At 43.3% G+C, this 25,970-nt stretch overlaps 1 protein-coding gene across 2 annotated transcripts; it reads left to right on the top strand.

Annotated features, from left to right (window-relative positions):
- Positions 1–23,481, top strand: FAM124B (family with sequence similarity 124 member B). 2 transcript variants are annotated; one of them, XM_003818687.5, is made up of 2 exons: positions 1–1,103; positions 21,902–23,481. In XM_003818687.5, the coding sequence occupies exons 1-2, from the start codon at positions 372–374 to the stop codon at positions 22,535–22,537; spliced, it is 1,368 nt and encodes a 455-aa protein (XP_003818735.1). In that variant the 5' UTR covers positions 1–371; the 3' UTR covers positions 22,538–23,481. The 2 variants fall into 2 exon arrangements, with proteins under 2 accessions (XP_003818735.1, XP_034811164.1); XM_034955273.3 differs by lacking the exon at positions 21,902–23,481 and adding an exon at positions 1,636–2,570 and having other exon boundaries at positions 3–1,103.
- The last annotated feature ends 2,489 nt before the right edge of the window (positions 23,482–25,970 follow it).

The following is a 25,970-nucleotide window of genomic DNA, read 5'->3' as shown; positions in this document are numbered from 1 at the left end:
GTCTGTAAGAGCCGCCCATTTGGGTGTTTCTCAGGATTATAGGTTTTTAGGTCACGCAGAAACCCTGGGGAACGCCTGAAAAGGCTAAACACAAGCAGTTACATTATGCACAAGCTGGATGACGTGACCCCACTGCTGCTGTGTGGAGAGGGAGGCTGCTGAACCCGAGCTGGTGTGAGCTTCTCTTGCCGCAAGTCCACGGGTGGCCAGGAGCACGTGTTAGTCTGGTTAAGAGCTCTGCTCAGAAGTAGCCGCTGCAGCTGAAGGTTTTCAGGCGGGCTGAAGGCTGGGCCGCTTCTTCATTCATTTCAGAAACTTGAACAGTGGGCCTTCTACACACGCTGTCTTTGTCAGCCTCAGGCAGTTCCTCCATGGATGAGACACAGGGGCCTCTGGCCATGACTGTCCATCTTCTTGCCAACTCTGGGCACGGCTCGCTTCTGCAGAGGACTCTGGACCAGCTCCTGGATTGCATTTGCCCAGAGGTCCGGCTCTTTCAGGTGTCTGAACGGGCCAGTCCTGTGAAATACTGTGAAAAGTCCCATTCCAAGCGGTCCCGGTTTCCAGGGATGTCCGTGTTGCTCTTCCTGCACGAAAGCCCGGGAGAGGATAGGCTATTTCGCGTCCTGGACTCTCTCCAGCATTCGCCATGGCAGTGCTACCCCACCCAGGACACTCGGGGAAGGCTGTGTCCCTACTTTTTTGCCAATCAGGAGTTCTACAGCCTGGACAGTCAGATGCCCATCTGGGGGGTGAGGCAGGTGCACTGTGGCTCCGAGATCCTGAGGGTGACGCTGTACTGCAGTTTTGATAACTATGAAGACGCCGTCAGACTCTACGAGATGATCCTGCAGAGAGAAGCGACCTTGCAAAAGAGTAATTTTTGTTTCTTCGTGCTCTATGCCTCCAAGAGCTTTGCTCTGCAGCTCTCCCTGAAGCAGCTGCCCCCGGGAATGTCAGTGGACCCCAAAGAGTCTTCGGTGCTGCAGTTTAAGGTTCAAGAGATCGGCCAGTTAGTGCCTCTGCTACCCAATCCATGCATTCCTATCAGCAGCACCAGGTGGCAGACTCAGGACTACGATGGCAACAAGATTCTGCTTCAGGTATTTCTGTTTTGTCTCAGATCTTGTAGAGGCTCATGGAGCTGTGTAATTTTACATCGGAATGGGCCTAAGCTAGTGGTTCTCAGACTTGGTTGCATATTAGACGTCCCTTAGGGTCTTTCATAAATTCCCACCCCAGGGCAGTTTGATCCGAATCTCTGGGAACATCCAGGCCTAGGTAACTTTTTTACAGCTTCTTGGATGACTGTAATCTGTAACAGGGTTGAGAATCACTGATCTCAGAAAATCTCATCTGACAGATAAGAAAGTTCAGATTCCATGAATTTGCAGCTGACACAAGTACTTTATAGTAGAATCAGACAGGATTCTACTATAAAGATCAGAATCTTATTAAAGAATCGGCCTCCTTTCTCAGGCTTGCCGTTTAAATGCCCATCAACTATACCCCTATCCTTTGTTTACTCTTTGGGCTCAGGAATGTCACAAGCTCTTCGAATATGACTTAAGGAAGTTGAAGTCATACTTATGTTTAGATATGGTTTTTTTAATTTTTAATTTTTTTATTTTTTAGAGATGGGAGTCTTCCTCTGTTGCCCAGACTCGAGTGCGGTGGTGCCATCATAGCTCCCTGAGGTCTTCACCTTCTGGGTTCAAGTGATCCTCCTGCCTTAGCCTCCTGATTAGCTGGGACTACAGGCACGTGCCGCCATGTCTGGCTATTTTATTTTATTTCTAGAGACGGGGTCTTACTATGTTGGCCGAGCTTGTTTAGGGATGTTAAGTTTGCAGTACTATTGACTTAATTTTTATTTTTTATTATTATACTTTAAGTTCTGGGGTACATGTGCACAAAGTGCAGGTTTGTTACACAGGTATACATGTGCCATATTGGTTTGTTGCACCCATCAACTCGTATTGACTTAATTTTTAAGCATCTTGCATCACTGTCAAATTTTACCACATACCAAGTTAGATAGAATGCTTTCTTAAAAAAACTTGAAATTAAAGCCTTCCTTTGTAACCATCCTCGAAAACCTAACATAGCATGTGTGTATTTAGTCATGATAGCTGCCGTGCATTGCCTTTCCATGGTATGTGAGCCTGGGCACTTAGTAGCTGTATGACTGTGGGCCTCAGTTTCTTCATTAGCACAATAAAGGCACCCGAGAATTAGCATCTTCCTCTCTCATACTTATTTACAGGAAATGACCTGACACTTATAAAGTGCATAATTAAGATAGTGCCAAGAACTCAATTTTAGCTATTATTGTTCATATTATGCCCTATACTAAGGATTCTCTTAAATTGATAATTTTATTTAATACTTATAACAACCTATGAAGTTACTATTTTTCCCATTTTGGAGATAAGAAAACTGAGCTTTCCAGGGGGTCAGTTATTTGCCCAGGATAGGAAGTATCTATCTACCCTCAAAGTTCATGTGGTCAGCCGCTGCAGTCCAGTGTATGTGTGTAAATGTGCAAGCAGGGGGATGAATGTCATGTTCACAGCAAAATATCCTGTGGCTTCTGTCCTTAAGAAATGGTCAGAAGCTCCTTAAGGCCTATTGAATAAAGTAATAAGAGACTACAAGATGAGATGTCTTTCCGTTTGGTTAATTTTGTTGTCATCACTTTGACTTGTTAATAAAACATGAATCATATTCTATATTAAATGATTTCTAAATTATTCACCTTCTTGCTCACATAAGGTAGACAGGCACTGTTTCTGTTAGTTGCCTATTATAAAACCCCATAATTTCCAAGGCATCTAAAATTTCTTTCAGTTTTAGCGACTCTCTAGTACTTAAAATCAACCTTATGGTCAAACAAAAATGTAATGTGTGTGTGCAGCAAGGGACATGATTTTAATCATTCCTGTCTTTAAGGCTGACTGACATTTTTGCTATGGAACCACAGTTTAAACAACTTAGTTACTTTGGAAAGTTGAGTCACATTTGGGGAGTGTAGAAGAGTTTTTTGGATAAAGAGAAACTCCATGAGTTGTATGAAAAGAGCCCTCTTCCTCTCTGGATTGTCCCAGGAGCCTGGCCACTTCTCAGGTGTGAATGGGGCATCAGCCCCTCACTCTTTTGTTTTTGAGACAGAGTCTCTCTCTGTTGCTAAGGCTGGAGTGCAATGGTGTGATCTCAGCTCACTGCAACCTCTGCCTCCCGGGTTCAAGCAATTCTTGTGCCTCAGCTTTCCCAAGTGGCTGAGACTACAGGTGCCTGCCAACATGCCCAGCTAGTTTTTGTATTTTTAGTAGAGATGGGGTTTCACTATGTTGCCCAGGCTGGTCTCAAACATCTGGCCTCAAGTGACCACCTGCCTCAGCCTCCCAAAGTGCTGGGATTATAGGCATGAGCTACCACGCCCAGCTGCCTCTCACTCTTGATAGCCCCCTTGGACATCACCTTTGTCCTGACCTCCAAACCTCAGGGACTTCTGCTTCCTCACTCCAAAACACGCTTTGATCTCCTCTTGTTAAGTCAATGAGTCTAAGCTTTTGCAAACAGAGTGGGAGATTGCCTTCTGGAAAATTCTGTTTCTGGTGTCATACAATAAAAGTGCCTGAGGAAAGTGTGTAAAGGCTCAGCCATAATCCAAAGACAACACATTGTAGCTCCCAGATAGCTTTTCATTCTTTGAATGGAGTGAATTTTTCAGGATAGAAAATTCTTGGGCGTGGTGGCTCAGACCTGTAATACTAGCACTTTGGGAGGCTGAGGCGGGTGGATCACTTGAGGCCAGGAGCTTGAGACCAGCCTGGCCAACATGGCATATCCCCTCGTCTACTGAAAATACAAAAACTAGCTGGGCATGATGGTGCGCACCCGTAGTCCCAGCTACTCGGGAGGCTGAAGCAGGAGAATCGCTTGAACCAGGGAGGCAGAGGTTGCAGTGAGCCGAGATTGTGCCAGTGAACTCCAGCCTAGATGACAGAGCAAGACTCTGTGTATTAGTTTGTTTCACACTGCTGATAAAGACATGCTGGAGACTGGGAAATTTACAAAAGAAAGAGGTTTAATTGGACTCACAGTTCCATATGGCTTGGGAAGCCTCACAATCATGCAGAAGGCAAGGAGGAGCAGTCGCATCTTACATGGATGGTGGCAGACAAAGAGAGCTTGTGCAGAAAACTCTTGTTTTTAAAACCATCAGATATTGGGAGACTCATTTACTATGAGTGAATTCATTCACTATTCACTTATGCCTTAAATAGCACCCCAGTCACCTCTTGAATGCTTTGCTGCTTAAAAATTTCTTCTGCCAGATACCCTAAATCATCTCCCTCAAGTTCAAAGTTCCACAAATCTCTAGGGCAGGGGCAAAATGCCGCCAGTTTCTTTGCTAAAACATAATGAGAGTCACCTTTGTTCCAGTTCCCAATAAGCTCCTCATCTCCATCTAAGACCACCTCAGCCTAGACCTTATTGTTCATATCACTATCAGCATTTTTGTCAAAGTCATTCAACAAATCTCTAGGAAGTTCCAAACTTTCCCACATTTTCCTGTCTTCTGAGCCCTCCAAACTGTTCCAACCTCTGCCTGTTAACCAGTTCCAAAGTCGCTTCCACATTTTCAGGTATCTGTTCAGCAATGCCCCACTCTACTGATACCAATTTACTGTATTAGTTTGTTTTCACGCTGCTGATAAAGACATACCCGAGACTGGGCAATTTACAAAAGAAGAGGTTTAATGAACTCATAGTTCCATGTGGCTGGGGAGGCCTCAAAATCATGGCGGAAGGCAAGGAGGAGCAAGTCACATGGATAGCGGTAGGTGGCAAAGAGAGGGCTTGTGCAGAGAACTCTCATCTTTAAAACCATCAGATCTCATGAGACTCATTCACTATCATGAGAACAGCACAGGAAAGACCCGCTCCCATAATTCAATCACCTCCCACTGGGTTCCTCCCACGACACATGGGAATTGTGGCAGTTATAATTCAATATGAAATTTGGGTGAGGACACAGCCAAACCATATCACTCTGTTTCGAAAAGAAGAAAAGAGGAGAGAAGAGAAGAAAAGAAAAGAAAATCCAGCCTGAACTTCCTTGGGTCCTGGGGAGAGGGGCTGGGTAGCGAGTCTGGCTTCTGTAAGTGAGTAGTCCAGGTCTTACACTGTGTGCTCAGGATCCAGATCCCAGCTCTGTTATCACTGTCTTGGCCCTATCCTCAGCCAGGCATCCGCCAGGGTCGCCAGCTGGCTGCCAGCAGCTCTGAGGGTTACATCCTTCATGTGGATTCCAAGTGCCTTGCCCCACCATGGCCCAACAAAATGTCTGGACTTCAGTTAGACCAACTGGGATCAGATTCTCTTCTCTAAATCAATTATTACATGCAGGAAAGTGAGATTATATGGATCAGTTTAGCCCCGAGGCAAAGGCTCTGCCTTCTACCCCTAGATGCTGTGTGGTGTTCTGTGGGACTCTTAGGGAAGGTTGTGGGTCTCCAGAGAAGATCAGGGCAGAGGAGACAAATATAGAGTGGTCCCAAATGGCTGATGTTCAGCAAAAGTAAGAAAATTATACCTATTAAAGGAAGAACCATAACCACAAACTAACCTCTCTGCAGACCATCCCTCCACATGGCCAGGATGGAGGCGTGTGTGCAGAAGACCTGAGTGTGAGGGGAGCTAGGCTGAGGAGGGGCAGTGAGGAAGCTTTCCTGAGTAGCAATGCCCAGATCTGCGTGAGCTGGGTGGCCCAGGAGGAATTAGCCAGTTGGAGAAGGGAGCAAGGGTGTCTCAAACAGGTGACCGTGGGTGACGATGTTGGTGTGGTGCTGCTTAGCAGGCCATGCTCAGCAAACTTCCTGAGGTTTCATGTGGCTGGAGTGAAGGGAGGGGGAGTCAGGGGAAGAGGATGGGCAGGTGGCCTGAGGCTAGATCAGTGGGAATGTGGTCAGCCACTGGAATGTAAGTACCGAGAGCAGGGGGACATTTTGGGCTCACTCCTGTGAACCTAGAACCTAAGGTCAGTGTCTGGCACATGGTAGGCAAAAACATCCTTCTACGAATGAACCCTGGCTAAGTAGCTTCTATTCTATTCTTGGTGTAATGAGCAGTCACTGATGAGTCCTATGAATGGAACTGACGTGGATTATTTGTGTTATGAGGGTCAAATGAGAGAATGTACATGGTGGTGCTTGGTAAAGTAGAAGCTCCTGGAGACCATGTAACTGTGGTGCAATTGTGATCTGTGCATGTGAGAGGCTGTCAGCTGTCTCTGCCAGTGCACCCAGTGAGCAATGCGTTTTTCACATGACCTCTTGCCATTGCAGACTGTCTGATGCCTCTCAAAGTCTAGAATGGGTGGTTTTGATGACAGCGATATGAGCATATCAAATAGATGCTCAGTAAATGAATGTATGAGTACATGAGAAGGCAAGTCCATGTTTATTCATTCCTCAGAACTTTGTTGAGTTCTTGCTCTGGGCCAGACATTGTTTTTCCTTTGGCAGTTTTAATTCTGCTCTCTCAATTCTTAGTGGGTGCAAAATGATAGTGGGTTCAACCTTCCCTTTATTCGTTCAAACAGTCCCTCTGCTTTTCTCCCTGTGCTTTTGCCTCTGGTGGTAGTGACAGTGTCAGTGTGTTCTGGGGGAAGGTAGCATGGGTGATGATGTCCGCCTCTTTTTTTAAACCTCCTGCAACTTAAACTGTGCCCTCAGTCAAATTAACTATTTTGTCAAATCAACCACATGCAGTATCTCTAGTCAACTACTGCTGGCTTTCAGCTTTCCACAGCTGAGACCCGTGTCCAAAGTTGTATTTTTTGTACTTTTTATAGATTTTTTTTCAATTTTTTGCATTATGGCTCTTCTCCCCTGATTCACCTGCTGATGCATTCATCTCCTGCCCTCCTCCTGGCAGGGGCAATCCAAGGGTAGAGTCCATGACTTTGGTGTCAGGCTCTGGCAGACTCTAAATTCCAGGTCACTGAGTTAGCATTGGTGATCTTCTCATTCTGTTTGATGTACAGTAGGCAAACTTTATAAATTAAATGATAAACCTCCCTCAAAGCCACTTGAAACGCTCAGCAAGGTCTATATTTCATGGCCCTGTGGGAGATGTGACAGCCATGACCTTGTTAGCCTTTGGGTGCGTGCTCTGTGTGGGATCACACTGCCCTGGTGGTCTAATGAGGAGCTGGACCCTCCTGCAAGCACCTGCAGTACCAGGCAGCCTGCAGGAAATGCACTGTAGAGCTGTAGCCACCCACCTTGTGTGTAGGGAAGGAGAAGGTGAAATTGACTGAGGATGTCAAGTAACATGGAGGAAGTGTGACTTGGGGGATTGACTGAATGGGCTGTAGCAAAGTATAGGGCTGGAGAGTTCAAAGGAGTTTAGAGAATTTTTGGTCCACTGAAAATGGGTGCAGGAGGACACAAAATGGGATTTGAAGAAATCCATTTATTATGGTGTTTAGAGAAGGGGCAGACATGCTCATACCTGTAATATATAATTTAGGACCATAATCCTGTTAGCATCAAATAGGACAGGTTGGAAGGGGGCTTGACTGACCACTTCAGAGGGGACTTCAGTTTTCCAGTCAAAGCCGGTGCAGTTTTGAAATAGGGAACTCATAATGGAAATAGGAGGTTAAATTGCATGGGTAGACTTGACTGAATTTGGCAGTAATTGGACATGGAGGGTGAAGAAGAGGAAGGTGATGATGAGTCTGGACACATTGGGCTTGAAGTGCTTGCAGGTCTTTCAAATGAAGAGATTCCACGGTCAGGTGGTCTCTGAGGACTGGAACTCAGGAGGGGGCATGGGCTAGGGGCATAGGTGGAGTTGGTGGCTGAAGCCCTGGGAAGGATCAACATTACCAAGGAAGAGAGTGTAGAGAGAGAAGAGGTAAAGAGAGTGCCTGGAAAATGTGTGCACTTCCGGAGGAGAGGGAAGAAGAACCAGTGAGAGACGCTGAGAAGAAGCAACCACAAAGCCAGGAGGACGAGGAGATTGTGGTGTCATGGAAGTCAATGTCGCTTGGTGGCTTTCAGTCCCTAAGATGTGGCTTCTCAGGTGTGCTACAGCAGGTCCTTCAGGTTCTGTTCTGGTCTCCTCACTGGGCCCCCAGTTGCTTGTGTGTTGCCATTGCCCCTGGAGAGATCAGCACCTGCTGCAGGCCCTGTGTCCTCCACCAGTAACTGCTGCTACCACCACTCCGGGCTTATGGAACCGTCCCCAAACACTGCTGAGACCAAGCTGTAATTTCAACAAGATCTTTCTGAAGAGTTGAGGACAAAGAGGTGGGGAAAAACCCCCCAAAGAATTCTAGGCCAGAAGAATAACTTACAAGCACTTCTAGATGTCGCTATTCTCAGAGCTCCCAGGCAAGCTATGGCCTTGAGGTCCCTCCCAGGTCTCCTCCAAGTCTTCTTTACCCGCTTCTCCTGGAGGTGCTCCAGGCCAAACTCACACAGTGAAGGAGGATGGTTTTCTCCCTTCTCTCTGAGGTCCACCTTCCAGGTCTTCTTTCCTTGATAAGGGTGACTGCTTCCCAAGTTGACTAAATGGGAAAGGTCACACACACCTCACCTCCCACCACCATTGTTTGATGTTCAGTAGGAAAACTTTATAAATTACAAGATAAAACCTCCCTGGAAGCTAGAGAGGTTTTAGAATAGGGTGGTGTCCTATTCTTGCAACCTGGGCAGGACAGATAAGTAACAGAACAAGAGTACAACATCAGTACAGTCTGGGGTGTACCATCTCAACAACACATGTTGGTTGCCGGCCATCCATTCTGGAGGCTTTTCCTGACTTAATCATAGGGATGAGCTGAAACTCATGCCTGTGTATCCTTCTTGCAGTCCTGGGGCCTCACCTCTGGACCTCCTGCAATCAGCACTTGAGCTAGAATCCACATAACTCTCCAAGACAGCCATGTGGGAGAAAGTCATGTGATTTTGAAAGATTTGGTTTCACACATATGCTCTCAATGGAGACCCATTTCTCAACTGAGACCCATTTCTCTAGACGAATGCACTGTCCTCTAGGACTTTCTGTGATGATGAAAATATTCTATATCTGTGCTATTCAATACGGTGGCCATTCGCCACATGTGGCTACTGAGCATTAGAAATATGGCTGGTGAGACTGATGAACAGAATTATTAATTTTATTATATTTTAACAATTTAAATGGCCTTATGTGGTTGGTGACTGCTGTATTGGACTGCCCTGGCCTAGGTTATTTCTAAGGTCTCCTGCATCTTGAAGCTTCTGTAACTATACTGTGTATAGCCTCGTTGGTGACAAAACTTTATCTCTTATCTCATCTGTTGTTTTTTTTTTTTGAGACAGAGTCTTGGTCTGTTGCCCAGACTGAAGTGCAGTAGTGTGATCTCAGCTCATTGCAACCTCCCTCTCCCAGGCTCAAGCTATCCTCCTGCCTCAGTCTCTGGAGTAGCTGGGACTACAGATGTGCACCATCATGCCCGGCTAATTTTTGTATTTTTTGTAGAGACCGGGTTTTGCCATGTTGCCCAGGCTGGTCTCAAACTCCTGAGCTTAAGTGATCAGCCAGCCTCAGCATCCTAAAGTGCTGGGATTACAGGCATGAGCCACCATGCCTGGCCTATCTCATCTTTTTTCTTTGCTTTTTTAGAGAGAGGGTCTGATCCTGTCACCCAGGTTGGAGCATCAGTGGCATGATCATAGCTCACTGCAGCTTTAAACTCTTGGGTTCTAGTGATCTTCTCATTTCAGCCTCCTGAGTAGCTGAAACTCTAGGCGTGCATTACCATGCCTGGATAAGTTTTTAATGTTTTGTAGAGATGGGAGTCTTGCTATGTTGCCCAGTCTGAACTTGAACTCCTGGTCTCAAGGAATCTTCCTGCCTTGGCCTCAAAGTACTGTGATAACAGGCATGTGAGCCACCGTGCCAGGGCCAAATCCTCATCTCTTAAGGGTAGAATTCAGTTCAATTTTTGGAAACAATCAAAAGATATTTAGCATTAATTGTATTGAGTATGGTACATAGTTGAAGAGATTTTAATATTATATTTTAAGATTACAACGTATGTTACCTCCCTGTACTGAGACTATACTGACTCTCAAAGTCAGATTGCTAAAAAAAGTTCCAAAAATATTTGACACAATTATCAATCTTTTAAGTGCCTGTATAGCTTTTCGTAATCTACCTAAGGACAACAGATAATCTAATAATATGATATTATGTGTAACATTTAATGAACATTTATATGCCAGCCACTGTGTTGTGTTGTTTTGTTATAAATATCTCCACTTTAAAGATAGGAAATTGAGGTTTAGAAAGTTTAAACAACTTGCCTATAGTCACCCGGGAAGCAAGGATAAAGTCAAGTTTCAAACTCAGGTCTCTCTGTCTCCAAAGTTCAAGCTTTTAACTCTTAAACAATTTTTGTTTTCTTTTAAAAAGAATATTTGTTAATATATAGTGTTTTGATTTCCATTACAGTTTTAAAGAATATAGCACATAGAATTGATTGTTTAAAACAAGATAATTCAGCCTGTTTTAGATAATATACTTCTTTTATTTCTAACACTGTAGCGAAACTTGATACTTTTTCCTCTTACCAAGTTTAATGACAGTTTCTCTGATGGCACTTTCCGTTTCATATCTTAGCAAGATTTTAATAAGAGTAACCTACTGGATAAGATTGCAAACAGAGTTTTTTAAAATTGCAAGATTACCAATGAACGTTTCTTTCTTTCTTTTTTTTTTTTTTTTGAGACAAGAGTCTTGCTCTGTCACCTGGACTGGAGTGCAGTGGTGTGATCTCAGCTCATTGCAACCTCCGCCTCCCGGGTTCAAGCTATTCTCCTGCCCCAGCCTCCCCAGTAGCTGGGACTATAGGTGTGCGGCACCAAGCCCAGCTAATTTTCGTATTTTTAGTAGAGATGGAGTTTCACCATCTTGGCCAGGCTCGTCTCAAACTCCTGACCTCGTGATCCACCCACTTTGGCCTCCCAAAGTGCTAGGATTACAGGCATGAGCCACCGCACCCTGCCAAGTGTTTCTTTTTCATTAGAGACTCTTTTCCAGCTTCCAATTAAAAATAAGTTTGTTGGCCGGGCGCGGTGGCTCATGCCTGTAATCCCAGCACTTTGGGAGGCCGAGGTGGGTGGATCACGAGGTCAGGAGATCGCGACCATCCTGGCTAACACGGTGAAACCCCGTCTCTACTACAAAAATACAAAAAAATTAGCCGGACGTGGTGGCGGGTGCCTGTAGTCCCAGCTACTCGGGAGGCTGAGGCAGGAGAATGGCGTGAACCCAGGGGACAGAGCTTGCAGTGAGCCGAGATCGCGCCACTGCACTCCAGCCTGGGCGACTGAGAGAGACTCTGTCTTAAAAAAAAAAAAAGTTTGTTGACAAGTATTGGGGGAATCTTTCCTCCAACTGATTTAATTGGTAAATGTCTGAGCGGTGTATGTTCACGCCCGCTGGTGGGATTCCTTCCTATGAGGTTTCCCTTCTCTGTGGGCCTTGCTGTCCCATTTGTTTGCTCACTCGATGAGCTCACGGCATTTTCAGTCTCTTTTCTGTTACCAGAGGCCCTCGTCATCTCCTTCAAACTCAACCAAGCAGATTTTCCTTGGCTCGATGGCTCTGGTATCTTGCCGTGTTTCTATGCCTGGCTTCTCAGTTGAGCTGTCTGTTTTTGCCGCCTTTAGCCACAAACTGATGGTGCTTCTCCCCCTGCCATTCTGCACCCTGAGTCTTCCCCTAGGAGTTGATTAATCCACTCTCTGGAGGGCCAGCACTGCTTGAGGATAAGACATCAGCAGCATTGGTACATGTGGGCCACTCCTGCCTTCTTGAAATCCTCTCCTCTGTGGGCCATCATAAGCCAGTTCTTTTAATTAAGGGGTTCATTCTCTCTGACTATTCCTTTTCTGTGTGTGTGTTTGTGTGTGTGTGTGTGTGTGTGTGTGTGTGTGTGTGTGTATTTCAAAGACTCAACTGTTTTTTCCTCTCTCTAAATCATGTTTTCTCAACCTTGGCACTGTTGACATATTTTGGATGAGATAATTCTTTGTTGTGGGGGGTGTCCTGTACATCGCAGAATGTTTCGTGGCAGCCCTGATCTCTATCAGTTGGATGTCAGTAACACTGGCCCACTCACCCCCGAGTTGTGACAACCAAAAATACTTCTAGACTTTGCCAAATGTCCCTTGGGAGACAAAAATCACCCCAAATGAGGACCACTGCCCTGCACCGAAGATTTCCCCACTGAGGTTATGAAATAAAAATCACCTTGTGGGGTTGGTTATCACTTTTGTTCAACTTAATCCTGTACTTGAATTTCCTCTATCTCTTGAGGTTTTAGCTTCTTTCCTACTCCCTATAAGACCATTTAAACATAATGTCTCATCCCCATCCCAGACTCAATCCAGGCAAAACCAAGTCATCATCTGCAGCCCTCCTCTCCCCGCCCCCGACTTCTCCAGCTCTGTTCATTCTTCTCCCAGTTGCCCAGGTTTTGAAATACCAGTTGTTTTTAAAGCCTCCTTTTTTCTCAGAACCCCCACATCCAATCAGTCCCCAGCTGTTCTAATTTTCCTTGGGAGTCATTTCTGCTTCCTGCCTTCCTGCTTTAAGCCCACATTGCTTCAAACGCACATTATTATTACAGCATTATAATGCCTTCACCCTGGCTCCAGGCATTCTGTTTCATCCTGCACAGTGCTATCAAAATACATTTTTAAATGACTGCCAAATTTATGTTCCGTCTCAGTTCAATAACAAAAGGTGAGAAAATCAAATTAAAATGCCTCTGCCTGGTTTTAAAGACCTTCACATCAGACCCCTACTAGAATCTCCCTTTGCAGGCCAGTTGTGGTGGCTCATGCCTGTAATCCCAGCACTTTGGGAGGCCGAGGCAGGCGGATCACTTGAGGCCAGCAGTTTGAGACCAGCCTGGCCAACATGGTAAAACCCCATCTCTACTAAAAATATAAACATTAGCTGGGTGTGGTGGCACCTGCCTGTAATCCCAGCTACACGGGAGGCTGAGGCAGAGAATTGGTTGAGCCTGGGAGGTGGAGGCTGCAGTAAGCTGAGATCGTGCCACAGCACTCCAGCCCGGGCAACAGAGTGAGACTCCGTCTCAAAAAATAATAAAAAAAAGAATCTCCCTTTGCCGCCTCACTTCTTCACCGTCCCAGCCTTCTTACCCTCCTCTTCCCTCCAGAGCTCTGGGCTCACTCCCACACCTTTGCTTTCTATATTTTATGTATTGTGGTAAAATATGTGAGACAAAAACTTACCATTTTCACCTTTTAAAAAAATTTAGGAAGCCTTCTTTCTTTTAAAAAAATTGTGGTAAAATACACATAACAATACATTTACCATCTTAACTATTTTTCGAGGGTACGATTCAGTGGCATTAAGCACATTCACAGTATTGTGCGACCATCACCACTATCCATTTCCAGAACTTTCTTGTCATCCCAAACAGAAACTCTGTACCCATTAAATCAAACTCACCGTTGTCCCCTGCCCTTGGTAACCTTGATTCTACTTTCTGTCTCTATGAGTTTGCCTATTCTTGGTACCTCATATAAATGAAATCATACAATATTTGTCTCTTTGTGTTTGACTTCACTTACCATGATGTTTTCAAGGTTAATCAGTGCTGTAGCATTTATTACAATTTCATTTACTTTTATGGCTGATTACTATTCCACGGTATGTTTATCTGTATCCATGCATTGCCTGAGCTACTCCTTATCCAAGGATGCCTTTCATTTAATCTTCAATTATCCAATTTTAAGGCTCTGATCAAATTCCACTTCCTCTTTGAAACCTCCCATGAAGCTCAAGGGCACATTAATTCCCATTCCTAACTAGAACATTTCATACCTAAATCTTTGTAACACGTAACTGATTATATATTTTCCCGTTCTTGTATTTTATAATGTGGGACTTTATGACTCTCCTTCTCTTTTCAGTATTTTATTACACATGTTTATTTCCAGTCGAGTACTTGGCAGATAGCTGCTTCTGAAATACTTGTTGATTGACTGACTACTTGTTTTCAGGAAATAAGATTATCTCTTAAAGAAGGTATATACAGAAACTGGTTTGGCATAAGCAAGCATGTGTTTCATTTTGTTTTATCAACAGATATTTAGCTATGTTTGTTTCTTTTTCTTTATTAGCCATTTACAATAAAAGAACATAGTGGCTCTGCAAGTAAGTAATTTATTTTCTTCTTCTCTAGCATTTCTTGAGGGCTCCATGTTCTCATTTCTGAGTCTCTCAGCTGTACACTCTCAGGATCTATGAACTCCCTCTTAGTTTCTCTCATTCCCCTCCCATTCTCCAGCTCCACCCCCATCATACCCCACCCCCAACACACACACACTCCCACTTCTACACCCTCGCTCAATACTTTATGTTGCTGTGAAAGAGGCATTGCTCAGAGGGTCCTGCTGTTATAGGAGAGCATGTTGCCATTGGTGGTTTTGGCCAATTGATGAAAATAAGTACCTTTCAAAGGATCAGTTAATTGCAAAAGTCTGGTTTCAGCTCTTAAGTGAGCCTGGCACTGTTTAGAGGTTTCTTATTATTTACCTAAATTGTTTCCATGCAGTCATTTTTTTTTCCCCAGTGTTGAAGAAATTCTCTCTTGCTATCTTCTTGGAATCACTTACAGAGAGAAACATTATTTTCCCTTCATGATACTAGTCTGCCCCTTAACAACTTAATCATTTTTCAATGATGTATATTTTCACTTGATTTTCAAGAGTTTAGAGTTATAAATGAGTGACCATCTTCCTGTTAATCACGTAATGCTGATGTTCCTTGAACTTGAAAAACCTAGCTCTCAATCTGTAACATTTTACAAATATTTCTTAGAAAGATGATCTCAAAATGATCAGAATTCCTACAAATGCATTTCAATTTGTTTTTCGGCAAGAGCTTAATTCTCCCTGAAGGGATTCATCTCAATCACTCAGCATTATGTTTCTCCTGGAAATTCTTCATTCCAATGCCAAACATCTGCATTTCTATGTTAATAACCTTACACTCACTTTTGCCCTCTGCTTTAAGGATCTTAGACTTCTCTTTAAAAAAAGTGGACATTCCCCTCTCTTAAGAAGATTGCACAAATGTCTAGCCATAGTAATAAAAATCATTATGAATTTTCTTAAGACTTTATGTCCACCTAATGTAAAATAATTTGGGGCCTAGTTTATAGGTGCTACATTCTCATTCATTTCTATGTGCAAAAATTCATATTTTGTTAAGCATTAAGCTTTATTTAAAAATTCATATTTTGTTAAGCATTAAGCTTTATTTATTTATTTATATAGCAGATATTTAGTGATTACTTATTGAATGTTAGGCACTGTGCTAGGCACTGGACATACAATAACAAAGAAAGTGTATATAACCCTGCTATTCCAGATTGCGAACTCTGTGGGAAGATACAGTGGTGTAAATAGCCAAGTACAAAATGGTGTGGTGAGTACTCAGATACGAGAAGTTCAGACTGCGCTGTGAGAGCTAGTAATAATACTAATGACGATGATAATAACAAACACATGCATGGCACGACTATCATTTAATCTTCACAGCAACTCTATGATGTTAGCACTTATTTATCTTCCTTTCCATATAAGGAAACTGAGGGACAGAAATATTAAGTAAGTGGTCTAAAATCCTACTGCTAATAAGTGGCAGAGTTGATATTTAGTGACACCTAAATCAGATTAGTGACATTGAGAAGGCTTCCTTCTCAATGCTGTGTAAGCTTGGAGCTAACAATGAGAGGAAGTTTGAGGAAAAAGGGCTAGAGGATGCACATCCCACATAGAAGAAATAATATATATGAACCCTGGCATAGGAAAGGGAAAATCATGTTCAATTTCAGCATGTGGAGGCTGAAAGGGAGAAAGTGGTGAATTACCAGCGTGGTATAAGAAGAGGCAGACAGTAAAGGGTGAGGCAGGCCATATCCAAGGGCTTAGATTTTATCTTAAGAAGAGTAGGGCGTCACTGAAGCAGGACGATGGTGTGGTGTGATCCAATCCTCTGGCAGGGGAGTGGAGAATGGATTTGTGGGAGGTGACAGCATCTGTGGGGACTTCCATTGGATGGCTATTGCTGTAATTCAGACAAGAGGTGATGATGGCCTGCTCCAGGGTGAATGACAGTGGGAGCAGAGAGAGTGGAATGTCAGCGATCTATAAGAGGAAGTGTCCATGGGGATGGGTGGATGGTTGTACCCGGGGTATGGAGAAGGGTGACTGATGCTCTTCCTGGGGTCATGTGGGAGCTAATGGTGCCATCTTCTAAGATAGGGAAAACAGAAAGCAGAACAGACTTGGTGTGAGGAGGGAGATGAGTTCATGGTGCAGATGATTTGGGGCATGTTGTTTTTGAGGGATTGGTGGCTAGAAGGCAGTTGGATAGGTAGATGTGAAGCTTAAGAGACAGATGAAGCTTAAGGGACAGATCTGAGGTGTAGTTACACTTTTGGGAGCCTTCATCATTTAGACGATAACTGAAGGCCTAGATGCCCATGAGATTGCCCTAGGGCAGGTAGAGTGAGAAGAAAAGAGGACCCAGGCCAGCTCTGAAGAACGACAACATTAAATAAACCAACAAGGGAGAGGCTCCCTCAATGGAAACAGAGAAGGGGTGGAAGGAAAGGTAGGAGAAAATCCAGTGGAATTTATTGGCCAAGAAGCTGAAGAAAAAGACTTCAGGATAAAGAGTACAGACTTCAAGGTCAAATTCTACCAAGAGCTCAAGAAATAATGAATGACAGGAGGGCTGATTGTAGATGACCTTGGCGAGAGCAATTTCACTGGAGTGGTAGGAGGGAATTACCAGCGTGGTGTAAGAAGAGGCAGACAGTAAAGGGTGAGGCAGGCCACATCCAAGGACTTAGATTTTATCTTGTCAGTGGCATGGGTAGAGAAAATAAGGGGAGGTTTGTAGAAAAACATAACTGTACACAAATTTTATATACAGGTTTGACAGTGAAGGGGAGGAGAGAGAAACCTGGAGGGAAAGAGAGGGTGGAAAGAATGTGTTTTTCAAGACACAAGACTTGAACAAGTTTAATTGCTGTTGGAAAGGAATAGGCAGAGAGAGAGAAAGAGAAGGAGAGGGAGAGAGATTAAACATCCAAGATAAGAAAGTGGGAAAAATGAATAATTGATAGGTCAGGGTCACCAAGAAGGCGGGAGGTGATGGGAGTCTTGGCCCAGGGACCGGTCACTTTCACCTAGAGAGAATGGTGAAGCTGCAGGTAAGTTTCGCGGCAGCAGTGAGAGTGTTGCTAACTGGTGACAGCATCTGCTTCCTTGATAACCTAGATGGTGAGACCACCTGATGAGAGAGAGCGGGGGCGATGGTGCTGCTGAAGATTTCAGGACGGTTTTGAAGGTTTGCACAGCTGCTGGGTGAATGGAGAGAGGTGACTAAGGAAGCAGGCAGACTGGCAGGTAGCCTGGGAGAGGCTGGAAACCACGCCATCATGGGGCACCCATTTTGCAGACCGATGTGTTTCTGTGGCATCCTGAACACATGTTCAGAAAATGTGGGCAGGTAGATGGATGAAAGGTGGGGAGATTTTGTGGGAGTCTGTGACAGAATGGGAATAGTGAGGGGAGTTGGAGGTATTGGCGAAGAAATGGTTGAAGTGATAGTCTTTGGACTCAAATTGACTCTGAAAGGCAGTGTGGATGGGAGGGGCTGACAGGGAGAAGCTGGGGATTGGGAGTGTTGATGTTGAAGAGCAGATGTGATGGGGAATTGAGTGCCGGAGCCCGTGGCCTCAGAATGCCTGGCTTAAATAGAATCTTTCAAAGATGGGACATCTGCAGGTGGAGAAGGCCCAGTGGAGGGGCTGTGGGACTGGGTGACAGAGGGGAGTGGAGGGGTGAGCTGGGCTGGCCCAGGAGGGCGCTTCCTGGCTGCCCTGAGATGTCTCGGCACTGGTTGGGGCTTCAGGACCAATTTCATTATGATCTGACATTGATTTAGGTGGCAAGGGGCGATTACTCAGGCTTCTCTCTGTGTTCACAGTTGCTAGAGAATGAAATACAAGCCCCAGAGTCAAAGTTATTGATTTCTTTCTCCAGATTGGATAATCTAATATCAACCCTGAACCATTTCTGAGTATGGAAATATCCATGCCAGTTTCCATTTCTAGAAGAAAAAGATGTCATTGGGTCAATTAAAAAGGTACATTATGATACAAGGGTACAGTGTCAAATGATTCTCCAAGAGGCAATGATGGCAGTTGGCCCTTTGAAGGACTAAGGGAGTTTGTTCTCCAGGGGAAGGGAAACCCCAGCTGACATTTCGGAGATAGTATTTTTTCCTCCTGATTTTGAAAGGATAAGCAAATAGTCTTCATTGGAAAGTGAGAATTTGGGGGTGATTTGAGGTTGGGATAGGGAGAAGGCTTTACTTTTTATTTTATACATTTGTACAATGAAATTATTTTTATGATGATAAATTACTACTTTTATAGTAAGACTTTTTTAAAAAAACAAACAGATGAAAAGGAAAGAAAGGAAAGGAAGGGCAGGAGGAAGAAAGGAGAGAAGGAAGAAAGGAGGGGAGGGAGGGCGGAGCTGTGGAATTAGAGCAAAGGGAAATGTAGAGAGAGATAGCAAAATGAAATTAGGCAAAGAATTTTTCAGAAATATGGAGGAGGAGGTCGGGTGTATGTGATAAGAAACAGACTCACAGCGACTGCAAGTTAACTGACTACTCGAAGCCTAGCTTTTCTGGGTCCATGGCAGTAGTTCCGAAACTTTGCTGCACATTAGAATTACCGGGGGAGATTTATCAGCTCTGACAGCCAGGTGTACTCTGACCTGATGAAATCAGGAGGTCATGGGCTGGGAGCAGGCATCATTGTTTTTTAATGATCCCAGGACGTTCCCTTGTGCAGCAAAGTTTGGGAACAGAAATTTCTCCTATGGGTTTGCATAAGGACAGGTCCTTCGGTGCAGTGGGCATCCCTTCAACAGTGTTGCCCCTAGAGAGAGTATCTGATGCTGGTGGAAGCTCTCTTCAACACACTCTGGGGCACTGCACTCAGCTGTGGTTCAGTGCAAGCACATCTGCGATAGGGGTTTCAGGTGTGTGTGGCTCTAATGAACTGGCTTGGCTCAGGGGTAGAATTTAGATATTCTAGAATAGTGGTTTTCAAGCTGGTTCTGTGAAGCCCTGGGGAACTAGAGAGGGGGTCCTGTAGGCAGAGGCTACCCTCTGTACGTCAACCAGGGCTGCTCTAATTAGATTGCTTCATATTTTGGGCTTCCAGGTAAGAAATTGTTTGGAAAAAAACTTCTTAAGATAGAGAGATGGCTCACTCCTGTCATCCAGCATTTTGGGAGGCCAAGGTGGATGGATCACCTTAGGTTGGGAGTTTGAGACCAGCCTGACCAATATGGAGAAACCTCATCTCTACTAAAAATACAAAATTAGCTGGGCGTGGTGGTGCATGCCTGTAATCCTAGCTACTAGGGAGGCTGAGGCAGGAGAATCACTTGAACCTGGCAGGTGGAGGTTGCAGTGAGCTGAGATTGCGCCATTGTACTCCAGATTGGGCAACAAGAGCAAAACTCCATCTCAAAAAAAAAAAAAAAAAAAAGAAAGAAAAAAAAAGACAGGGAATCATTGATCTAGAATAGGGCTTGGTCAACTGTGGCCCGAGAACTAAAAATAGTTTTCTGTTTTTATATGGTTGGAAAAAAATTCATGACACATAAAAAATATGAGATTCAAATTTCAGTGTTCATACATAGAGTTTTACTGAACACAGCCATTCATTCATATATTGTCTATGGCTGCTCTGCAGCAGAGTTGGATAGTTGGGATAAAGACCATATGGCCGGCAAACCCTCAGATATTTACTGTCTGGCTCCTTGCCGAAAATATTTGCCAACTTCTATTCTAAAAGAATCAGTGGTAGTCCTTGTTTTTTTGTGTGTTTGTTTTTGCAGCTTGGTAATATGCACCTCACCATTTCTATCAGAAAATTGAGATGTACTCTGCGTCATCTATACAAACAAATATGCTCTGTGTAAGTGTGTGTGTGTGTGAGAGAGAGAGAATTTACTGATTTCTAGACCTGTTTTCTCACTGCCCTCATTTCTGCCTTCTTGCCTTGTAAGATAAATATGTATCATTATTTTTTCTCCCTTGAAATAGACCTTATTTTTTACAGCAGTGGTAGGTTCACAGCAGAATTAAGCAGAAAGAACAGAGAGTTCCCATATACAACCTTCCCCCCGAAAAGAGCCTCCTTTCCTGTCAACATCCTTTATCAGAGTGGTACATGGGTTACAACTGATCAACCTACAACGACACATCACCATCACCCAAAGCCCATAGGGTACATTAGGGTTCATTCTCGGTGTCGTACATTCTGTGGGTTTGGACAAATGTATAAGGATGTGCATCCACCATTACAGTATCATGCAGAGTAGTTTCACTGCCCTAAAGTCCTCCGTGCTCCACTTAGTCATCCCTCCCTCCCCCCAACCCCTGGCAACCACTGATTTTTTTACTGTCTTCATAGTTTTGGTTTTTCCAAAGTGTCATATAGTTGGCATCATATAGTCTCTCTCTGTCACCCAGGCTGGAGTGCAGTGGTGCAGTCATAACTCAATTTAACCTCGAACTCCTGGGCTCGAGGGATCCTCCCTCTTCTGCCTTCTGAATAGCTGGGACTATACGTATGGACCACACGTCTGGCTAATGTTTTTATTTTTTGTAAAGATGGGGTCTTGCTAGTTGCCCAAGCTGGTCTTGAATTCCTGGCCTCAAGTAGTCCTCCCACCTCGGCTTCCCAAAGGGCTAGGATTACAGGCATGAGCCCAGATAGGCTTCTTTCAGTTAGTAGTATTTATTGCAAGTTCTTCCGTATCATTCTTCTTGATATTTGATTAAGGGCTGGGCCAGGTAGGGATGGATCCTGGATACCAATTTCCAAGGGCTGTTATCAAAATGGAAAAAATTGCCTTTTTCCAGAAATCTTCTTGGGAAGAGTGTTGTGCATGGAATAGGATGCAAGGCTCCCAAGGGTCGAAGTCTTAAAGGGGGGTCAGTGAACTCCATCCTGTGGAGGGAGAGTGCAGTCAACTGCAGGGTGAGGGTTTTGCTGAGTGGTGTCTGTAAGTTTGTAACCAGAGTGGAATTGCTAAGGATTAAAACACCTAAACTTCCATATAAGCCACGCCCCCTTTTTGTTTTCGCACGCAATACCAGGCCTCTAATCTAAATAAATGGTGCCCCAAGAATTTAAAGAATATTGCTGCCAAATTATTAGCCGCCTGGAGTGGTCACATGTCTTAGAATGGCCCAAGATATGTATTTTTATTAGCATGATCTAAAAGAAGGATCACCAGCTTTGGAAGATTGAATTCTTACCTCAATCCTTATCTTAACTTTAACCACATGGTTTGGTGGCTTTCTAAATTTCTTTTTTTACATGGTTGCTAATAAATATATCATTTACAACATCCAGTGAGGTCACTGAATGACATCTGTGAATGTCTGCATTGTTTGAACAACTTGCTCTACCAGAAGTGTGGTGTTGTCAATTGGCCATTTGATTCCCAAAGTCTTACCCTTGTCAAAACTTAATTTAGGGAGTCCCAAAGAGAGGTATTTGGGGCTGGGTCTGATTAGATATCTCATAATTATATTGTACTTATCACTTCTATTCAATTCAACCAAATTTACTGAAAGTCTGCTATGGGCATGGCACGGCAGAGGGTGAATAAGGCATAGTCAGCTCTTGGCACTTAGTTAATGGAAATTATGTTTCATATGTTCCTCCTTTCCTTTCCTGTAGGTCCAGCTGAATCCAGAACTTGGTGTTAAGAATGGCACCTTGGGAGCTGGCATGCTTCCCCTGGGCTCCAGGCTGACTTCTGTCTCTGCAAAGAGGACCTCAGAACCCAGGAGCCAGAGGAACCAGGGCAAGAGGTCCCAGGGGCATTCTCTGGAGCTTCCTGAGCCCAGTGGGAGCCCCACATCAGACAGGTGTGCTGGCACTTCGTGGAAAAGCCCTGGCCGGTCATTCCAGGTCAGCAGCCCAGCTGTGGGTGCCCACCTGCACCTGTCTTCTCATCACCTTGAATCCGGGGCCAGAATGAAGGTCCTCAACCGGGAAAACAGCTTTCAGAAGCTTGAGGCCGAGACGAATGTTGACACTGGGTTGACCATCATAAATTCTGAACCCAGGCAGACTTATTTTGGCGGATTTCCAAGGGATTTACAGACCAGCCAGCCACCATTCTGCTTGCCAGCCTCTTCCTTGGGGGTGGCTACCTCCAAAAACAACAATGTCCTTAAGGAAAGAGTCTCTCCTTTGCCACTTGCTGGCCAAAGGGACCTTGGTACCAGGAAGACAATTTCAGAATGTCTCCTTCATCTGCAAGTTCAGGGTGAAGAAAAAGAAGAAGATGAAGAAGAATTCTTTATATAGCATAAAATAAATGTGGTTTTCTAAAACACAAGATCAGATAAAATGTTCTAGAAAGGGAGTACTGACCCAGAATCAGCCTGTTAGTTGTTCATCTGAGGGGGGCTGAATGCTCCCCATGCACAATCTGTATTGATTTTATTTCAAATGTTCAAAGTCTAAGGTGCTGGGAATGATTGTTTATTTGCCATCACAGTCATAAGAGAACACAGCCAACACACAGGGAAAAAAACCAAATGCTTTTGTTCCCTGGAGATGCACTAACCCAGCTGGATGTGTTGAATCCAGCACCTATCAGGATAATTGCATTGTATGCAAATGAATCGGTATGTTATACAACACTAATTAGTGTCTGTAATTTGGTTTTAATTTTTCCTTAGGTTGCATAGCTCATCCCCCTGGACAATATGGACTGCTATTTATTCTTGAATGCTTTTTAATTTTCATGTGACCTCTTTTGGTAACTAGGCCTTGTTCACATACCCTCCTTGTGATTTTGTCTTTAAAGTTGTTTGTATCTGGAGTGAGTGAAAATGCAAAGTGTTTTGAAAATTATAAACAGTTAATTTTGTTTTCCTGTTTAATGAGCCAAAATACTGGAAGCCAGAAAATCAGGTTAAACATGAATGCTAGGCTCTAGGGCTTTCCTGCTCATCTGCTTGTCATTTGTTTCTGCACTATGTCAAAGAGGACAGTGGTTCTTGTTACAAACCAAAGAGGAACATTGAGCACAGTGGGAAAATTGGACTGGTTGATCTGGTCACTGCAGCAGGACTTGGGTTCTTCTGGCCAGATTTTGACTCCCAGATTCCTTTACAAAATGCACTCATTCATTCATTTATATATGTTCATTCAATAAACATTTTTTGAATACCTACATTTGAATAAGACATTGTGTATATGGTACATATTCATTCTGGGGCCATGGAACCCAAAAAGTGTTTATGGTTTCACCACTCTGATAAATTCATTCTACCAACTTTTAAAAAGATACTGAATTCCAAATATATTCCTCCAAAAACTTTTTCCACAGTTGAGGCCCACACTGGCCACATAATGGTGTAATAAGCATTTGCAACCTGCAGATGGAGACTGGGCATATTATGAATTGCAATTATAATTGCAATGGACAAATTCTCGTTGCCCATATGCTGAATTTTTTGGTTATGTCTGTACACACATTTTTAAAAAACCCGAGGCCTGTGTTTCAGTTCATTTATAAGGTTATTCAATTCCACGAACTTCACTCTCAGAACAGATGTTACATAAGAGTGTAAATGTTGATTTAGCTGGATCTTTTGGAGACTTGGAGACTTACTACACCTAACTGGAGACAGAGATGAGTTCAGTCCTAAAGTCAAATCTTGCAAAAGTGAGTCTAGGCTGATTTTGGGTGCTCTTCTCGGCAAAAGGGATAGAAACGGAGGAGAGTTGTAAATGGACAAAGACAAGACTCCTCAATTGATATTTTTTGTCCTTAAAACATCAACATATTTTCATTCCCATTTTGTCTCTCTCTCCCCTAGACTACAATTTGATTTTAGAAAATGGGATGAAGAGCTTAACTTTGGTATAGCTTTCTATAATAAGAGTTAAAAAAGGAAGTTGAACTACTGAACTTTGAATAAGCACAGCAGGAAGAAGTTTTGAAATTTCCTTCCCACTTTTTTTTTGATGTTATCTAAATTTTCTTAATATAATACATGGGTAAGAATAAAAGTACCTGAAAATTATAAAGAATATTGAGAAATGTGAATCAGGCACCTTACAAAATTGACTTGTAAAATAATATACCCTTAAAATGTCATCTATTCTATCATACTTGTATTATTCAGGGTTCCCTAGAGGAACAGAACTAATAGGATAGATAGATGTATATATGAAAGGGAGTTTATTAAGGAGTATTGACTCACACAATCACAAGGTGAAGTCCCACAATAGGCTGTCTGCAAGCTGAAGAGCAAGGAAGCCAGTCCAAGTCCCAAAACCTCAAAAGTAAGGAAGCTGATTGATAGAGCAGCCTTCGGTCTATGGCCGAAGGCCCTAGAACCCCTGGCGAATCACTGGTGTAAGTCCAAGAGTCCAAAGCTGAAGAACTTGGAGTCTGATGTTCAAGGGCAGGAAGCATCCAGCACAGGAGAATGATGAAGACCAGAAGACTCAGCCAGTCTAGTCCTTCCACATTCTTCTGCCTGCTCTATTTTAGCCACACTGGCAGCTGATTAGATGGTGCCCAGCCAGATAGGGGGTGGGTCAGCCTCTCCCAGTCCACTGACTCAAATGTTAATTTCCTTTGGTAACAGCTTCACAGACACACCCAGGAAAAACACTTTGCATCCTTCAATCCAATCAAGTTGACCCTTGATATTAACCATCACACTACTCAACACAGGAATTCAATTTACAACATGATGGGATGGAAATACCAGTGAACTGGGTGGGGGAGGGCCAGATTTTGGTTTCACTTTTTAAATTTACTATTGATGTGACCTTGAGCATATCAGGCTCCTTTGTCCTCTGTTGCTTTATCAACTGTAACAAAAGATTGTTAGGGGAATCAAGATGATGTATATGAAAGCATCTGGATTTCATGAAGCATTATAAATGTGTGAGTTTTTTATGATTATTGTATTATATTGTATATTATATAATATAGTGTATTATTAATACCATTGGTCCTTCAGACCCACAGTTTAAAAATATCATGAGAACAAAGGACTTCTTTTGAAACAAGTTTTAGTTAAATCAATGAGGCAACAAAAAATAAATCCACCTTTCTAAGATTTGTACTACATGTGCCATTTACTTTATGTTTCTATAGCTAAGAGGAAAATTATAACAAATAATCAAATGCATCCCAAAGTTCAATAGAGATTATATACAACAGGGATAAACTATGAACTAGCTCAATCCAATTTATCAAATTAATTAGACTTAATTAAATTATACGGTATTCCCTAAAATGTATAATGTGTCACTTTTTAAATCTGAAAGTCTTCTGATGATCAGAATACTTTATTTTTCTATAAATAAAATCCACATCTATTGTGGGTTCAGTCCTAGACTGCTGCAATAAAGCAGATATTGTAATAAAGCAAGTCCCATGAATTTTTTGGTTTCCCAGTGCATATAAAATTTATGTTTACAATATACAGTAGCCTATTAAGTGTGCAATAGCATTATGTCTGAAAAAAACCAATGTACATACTTTAATTAAAAAATATTTTATTTCTAAATGCTAATGATCATCTGAGCCTTCAACGAGTCATAATCTTTTTGCTGGTGGAGGGTCTTGCCTTGATGTTGATGGCTTCTGACTGATCAGGGTGGTGGTTGCTGAAGACTGGGGTGGCTGTGGCAATTTCTTAAAATAAGACAACAATGCAGTTTGCTACATCAATCAGGATTCTTCCTTTCTTGAAAGATTTATCTGCAG

This window comes from Pan paniscus, chromosome 13 (genome assembly GCF_029289425.2).
Source record: "Pan paniscus chromosome 13, NHGRI_mPanPan1-v2.0_pri, whole genome shotgun sequence".
Classification (NCBI taxonomy): domain Eukaryota; kingdom Metazoa; phylum Chordata; class Mammalia; order Primates; family Hominidae; genus Pan; species Pan paniscus.
Note: the sequence above shows the minus strand (reverse complement) of the source record. Positions and strands in the feature narration are given on the sequence as shown.